This window comes from Hirundo rustica, chromosome 1 (assembly GCF_015227805.2).
Source record: "Hirundo rustica isolate bHirRus1 chromosome 1, bHirRus1.pri.v3, whole genome shotgun sequence".
In the NCBI taxonomy this organism is placed as follows: Eukaryota; Metazoa; Chordata; class Aves; order Passeriformes; family Hirundinidae; genus Hirundo; species Hirundo rustica.
The window spans coordinates 138,283,407-138,289,406 of NC_053450.1; the positions used below are offsets into that span (position 1 = coordinate 138,283,407).

At 52.9% G+C, this 6,000-nt stretch overlaps 1 protein-coding gene across 1 annotated transcript in view; it reads right to left on the reverse strand.

Annotated features, from left to right (window-relative positions):
* Positions 1-1,319, reverse strand: part of PIP4K2A (phosphatidylinositol-5-phosphate 4-kinase type 2 alpha) — a 105,847-nt gene extending 104,528 nt beyond the window's left edge. The window contains exon 1 of the mRNA XM_040066088.2: positions 1,101-1,319. Within this exon, the coding sequence (XP_039922022.1) occupies positions 1,101-1,241 (141 nt within the window). The 5' untranslated portion in view covers positions 1,242-1,319. The remainder of the gene's footprint in view (positions 1-1,100) is intronic.
* Positions 1,320-6,000: the final 4,681 nt, after the last annotated feature.

Consider the following 6,000-nt stretch of genomic DNA (forward strand, 5'->3'; position numbering starts at 1 on the left):
GCCTGGTACATAGAGCCAAAGATTTCCCCATGATCCTCACTTCACGCACCGTGCTGTTTAACACAGCTCTAACAGGGCTCAGTCTTGATGCACAGATTCCAGGCTTTGGGCAAAAACCACTGAAACATCCACAGAGGAAAAAAACTCACGGGATATATATGCATTGGAAACAAAAGGAATAGCGAGTAAATACTACAGGCTGCTCTGCCGGTTTCATGTGGCTGTTTCAAAATTTGTAGTCTAATCTCAAACTGCACACTGACATTCTTTCAGGCTCGTTACTCAGCAGCAGACGTAACCCATGCAAACCCGACACAGGCGGAAAGGCTCGCTCCGCCAGCAGGAGGGGAACACGTTTTTTGCTCAAATACCCTGATACCCGATTTTTGGCTCCACACTTTTAACCTGCTACGGTGGCTATTTAAAGATGCAAAGCTCCGACCTGAGCCCCGTAATGCCCAAACCATGTGACATCTTCACCAGACTCCTAATTTTAACGCAGACCAGCGCCCGGCCGGGGGTTCTCCCGGAGCCCGGGCCGCCCGTCCCCGCAGGGTGATGGAGCACTTCGCAAATGGTGCAGTTCTGCCGCCTTACCACACCAAGCCCTTCCTCTTCCCCTCCCCCGCACACACCGGCAGCGGACACTCGCAGAAGCGAACTGCACGGACGCGGGACGAACTTGGCCAGTTCCCATCGATAACCGGGATTTTTCCCGACTGCAGCACATCCACGCGACGCCCGCGCGCGGCAGGAGCGGAGCTCCTCGGGCTCCGCTGGCAGCACCGTTCCCTCCCGGGCACCTCCCGCCCGCTGCCGCCGAGCGGAACCGCGGGGCGAAAGGGCGGACACGGGCTACCGCAGGCACTCTGCACGGCCCCCGCGCATCACCCTCGCCCGGGCAGGGCACTGCAGCCGCTCCGCGCCGCACTCCCCGCGCTCGGGAACGCGCTCCCGGCCCCGCCGGGCGAGGGGCGACAGCCGGCGGGGGGCTCCCGGGGACACGTGCCTGACCCGGTCCCGCCCGTGCCCCCGCAGCCCCCGGGTGCCGTGCCCCAGCGAGGCGGACGGGCTTACGTGGGTCGAACGGCGGCGCTTACCGAGTGGTTGACCCCCCACATGAGGACGCTGAGCAGCGGGTCGCTAGCCCGGAACAACTTCACTTTTTGCGCCACGAAGTGCTTTTTCTTGGTCTTGGTTTTACTCGCCATGACGGGCACGATGCTGCCGGGGGCCGCCATGGCGCTGCCGGCGGCAGAGGTGGAAGGGGCTGGCGTGGGGTAGAGCGGCGGGCGCGCAGGAGCGAAGGGCAGGGGCGGTCAGCGCCGCAGCCCCGCGGGCAAGCGGGCGGCGGGCGGGCAGCCGCGGGACGCCGGGCGCATCCCGGCCTGGCGGCTGAAATGGCCCCGCTCGGCGCGGCGGCCCCGCCCCGCCCCCCCCCCGCGGGGAGCGGCCGCCGCCCGCCCGCCACGCACCGCGCGCCCGCCCCGCCCCCGCGGGAACCGCGGAGCGCCCGCTCTGCCGCCCCACTGCGCATGTTCCCCGCGCGCGGCGCCTGCGCGGCCGCGGGCAGCGGGGCCGGGGGGGCGGCCCGCGCCTCCCTGCCCTCAGGGAGAGGGGCCTGCGGGCTGCCTCCTGCCTCGGCGCCGCCCGGGGGAGAACGCGGTTCTCGTCCGGCCCTTTCACCCATCTCCAGTCCTATAGGAAACCAAGCCTGCCGTCGTCCTACTCTTTAGCTGATTAGTCGCTCACGCCGTAACTTTGTACGGTTTGTGTTATAGTTACTCCGGTTCCAGCTCCCTCTCTGCAAAGGGATCTGTAGGAATGAGAGGGATCTCTGCCGCAGGGTTTTGCCAGCTGCTCCCGCCCAGCTCGGCTCCCTGAGCAGAGCGGTTCCTTACAGCCGGCGTGCAGCGAAGGCAGAAAGCTCGGTCCCCTGCAAGAATATTGCACCCTCATTACTTCACTGTGCTTTTGTACCCCCCAGCAGAACGCTTCTTGATTGCCTCCATGGCCACAGAGGATGTGGTCAGTGACAGGTGACATCCTGCAAAGGCACATCTGCCCAACTCAGAAATATCAAACACCACATATGCCTTGCTCCACTGTATGAGGAGGTCAGTGACATCTGCCGTCACTGTTTGGGGTCAGAACCCACGGGTAACACCAGCATACATCTCCTGTGCCTTTACAATAAGTCATACATCAGCTTCTGAATAATACTGAGCTGCCTGCTGTAGATCTCGCTTTGTTCATCAGCTGGTCCCTCAGCAGGGTAACCAGATCCTCGGGGAGAAGCAAGAGCAGGACGGCTCCATGAAGTGGACAAAGAACAAGGGAGGGCCATCCCACTGCAACTAGTGCCTTCAGTGACAAGGCACAGGTCCACAGGGCCCATACTCAGGGGGCAGGATGCTGGCAAGAGCACACATCACATCAGCAGTCCCAGAGAAGCTGAGGTGATGCACCAGGTCCATCCAGAAAGGCACAATGTAGGCACAGGGTATATCCAGGGCCAGAAACAGAGATGCAGGCAAGCTACCTACAAGAGAGGCCCAAGGTATAGCCAGAACCAGAGCTGGAGACAGATATACCTGCAACATAGCTCAGGCAAAGACCTAAACTGTGCCCTGTCTGAGCTTAAGTGGAGGTCCTGGGCAGAATGTGTTCCCAGGTGGGGCTGTTCAGGGCAACTAAGGTCAATACATGAGTCTGAGACTCCAACACAGGCTTACATAAATTTAAAAATGTGTTGCATGTCTCCATTTCTCTTTTGCCATTGTCATCTCAACACAATGTTATCTATCATGCTGGAATCCAAACCAGTAATGTTTAACCTCCATCCATAGGAACAGTTACTGGGATTTATTATATGGTCCCTTCCCTTCATCTTATGGGGAGGAGGACAAAACAGAGATGTATTTAATTTTCTATCCTTTTTTTTTTTTTTTTTAGCAGAATTACTTAGGAGTTACAAAGATACTAAACTGTAATTTTTGTTCTTGAAAGTAGATTTGGCAACAAAAAAACCCCTGTTCTGCTGCAGTCAATGGAAGCAGCTGAGTAGTCAGCACCTTTGAATAAAAGCAGGTCACTTAGATGCCTAAATATAGATTTGAAGTCAGACTTTCGGAAGAGTTCAGTACCTATTTTATCCCTTACATTACGCTTAGAACATGACATCTGAGCATTGTGCAATGCTACACACAACGTAACTAACATCTGCCACATACGTGTCTTTCATCGTCTTTCCAGAGTAAATCCATATAGTGAAGCATTTTGGTTTATAAATAATAACTAATAAATAGCAAAAATTTTAGTAGGTTTTTTATAGGGAAGACTGAAGAAGGAAGTTGCTTTTTTCCCCAGAAGACTTTCTTGTAATCTTGGCATAGGTTCTAAATAGCTCTTCCCTGCAAATCTGAGTTCTCACTAAAGAAGGTTGTTTTATCAGAAGAACAAAAGATGTTGACCATAACAATTATATCAGAATTAAAAAAATTCAAGGGCCAGGGCAATCTACATGACAAGGTCTGAGGCAAAGATTTGTCCTCTTCAATTTTAAGTACCACTAACAAAGATGGTTGCCTGTACTTGCCTTTCCTGTGGGAACTACTGTGGGCACAGGTTTTCCACTGAATCCATGATATAGATGCAGCTGGACTCAGGGGTCACTTGAAGAGACAAAACTTGATTACACTTGCAACCTACACTCCTCTTGGGATGTCTTGCAACCTACACTCCTCTTGGGATGTCTCTTTCCCTCAACTGTAATCCAATCCCTTAAAATAAAAGAGAACAGAAGCTGAGACCCTCCAGCCAGTGTCCTCAGTAAAAATTTTCCCAGTCCGCTTCTTGCAGTCTAGACTTCCCTTTCAAACTTCATTTGACTAACCTTCAGCTGGAGCTCCAGGGCTCTCTCCCCCCCAGTTCTAGCACTAACCCTGAGGGCAAACGTAATTTTATGCTGAGTCACAATGCAGGGTCCCCAGGCATTGCTCACACCAAAACATTGTCACACGTTCTTCTCACAGTCTACCCTTTCCTTTGATGTTTCCTTTTAAGCTCCCTCCATCTGCAGCTCTAGGTTCTCCCTGCCCAAATGCCCACCTTAACATTAACATAGATCTTTAGACCAGGACCCCGAGCCAGTGGCTTCAATAAAATATTCTCCCTGCTACATTTGCTTTATCCCACACCTTTTTTTTAAGACCTCCTTCCTAGCTCCATTCCAGCTGCAGCTCCAGGTCCTCTGTTTCTCTAAGCTCCAACCTTAAGCCTCAAACAAACCATATGCTGGGCTTTGGATGTGGTGCCAGTGCCCACACCAGGAAGTTCTTGCTGCCAAGTTCTTCTGGCAGCCTACACTTCCCTGGGACAGTTGCCTTCTAGCCCTGAGCCAGCTGCAGCTGTTGTCTCTTCCCTTCTGTCAAACATAACCTCAAACCTCACCTTACACCTAGAAGTTATGTTGAGCCTTGGACCAGGCCCCTCAGCCATTGCTTCCATCAAGAAGTTTTTGCAGGCAAGCTATCCCTGTGGCCCAACATTTTCACTATCAGCTGCTCTCAAGCTTCCCTTCATCCAGAGCTCTAGGCTCTCTTTGGCTCCCAGCACCAGCCCTAACCTTCACACAATCTGTATGGTGGGCTTCAGAACAGGACTGCAGAGCACCAGTCACAACAAAAATTTCTTGCAACAAAGTTCTTCCTGCAGCCCGGGTGTGCTAGGCCTGTTCTAACTGCAGCACTACACTCTCCTGTGTTGTCAAAAATAACCTCAGCTGCAACTCCAACCATAAGAGTAGGCTGAGCCTCAGACCAGGCAGCCCTGCCAAGTTCCTTGAACTTAGACTTCCCCTTAAAAGCCCCTCTCTAACTCTTCTCCTGCTGGAATTCTAAGCTCTCTCTTTCTCCCAGCCTTAACTCTAATCCTGATGTAAACATAATCAAAAGCTGTCACCCCCCTTTTAATTCCCAAGCCAAAACAGTCTTCCAGCTAAGTTCTCTTTGCAGCCCACTTCCTTTCTAACTCAACTCTCAATGCAGCTCTGGGCTCTGGGCTCTCTTTCTTTTAACCCTAATTGTAACCCTAGCCTCTATTTGATTTGCATGGCAAGGTTTTGGTAGTGCGGGGGGCTATAGGGGTGGCTTCTGTGGGAAGATGCCAACCCATGCTGGAGCAGCCTGCTCCTGAAAGATTTGCATCCTGTGGAAGTGGCCCATGCTAAAGCAGTTTCTGAAGAGCTACAGCCTATGGGAAGGACTCATGTTGGAGATATTCATGGAGAAGTCTCCTGTAGGAGGGACCTCCTACTGGAGCAGGGGAGGAAGAAGGAGAATGGAGGAGCAAAGACAGTGTGTGATGATCTGACCACCGGCACCCATTCCCCCACCGGGGGGAAAAGTTAGATAAGTTGGCAGTGAAGTTGAGCCTGGCAGGGAGGCTCCCCCTGTCCAGTTGAGGAGGAGAGTGATAGCGTAACTTGATGGGCACCTGATATCCAGCCAAGGTCAACCCACTGCAGCCATATTAAGAAACCCAACCCAAGGCTGAGTCTTGGGCTACAATTTACCTTGGGCTAGGTCAAACAGAAAACTTCTGAAAATTAAATTCTCCTTGCATCTAACACTTCCAGTTATCCATTCTTTCACAGTCCACTGCAGCAGAAGCTGATGGCTCCCTCTCTCAAGCCTAACCCTGACTTTAATCTCACAGGCTGAGCTTCAGACATGACCCTCAGCCACTGCCGAGGACAAGAAGTTCTTGAAGCTTATTTCTCTTTGCAGCCTGCCCTTCACTTTGAGAGCCCTCTTCTAGCCTCTTCCAACTGTCCAGCCCTTCCCTAGGCTTTCTCTTTTTCTCAGCCCTAACCATGACCACAGGATGAGCCTTAGATCAAGATACCCCACCAATGCCCACACCAAAACACTTTCCCTTGCAAATTCTCTCTGCCTTGCTTTTCTCTGAAGCTCCTTTGTAAACCCATTCCAACTGCAG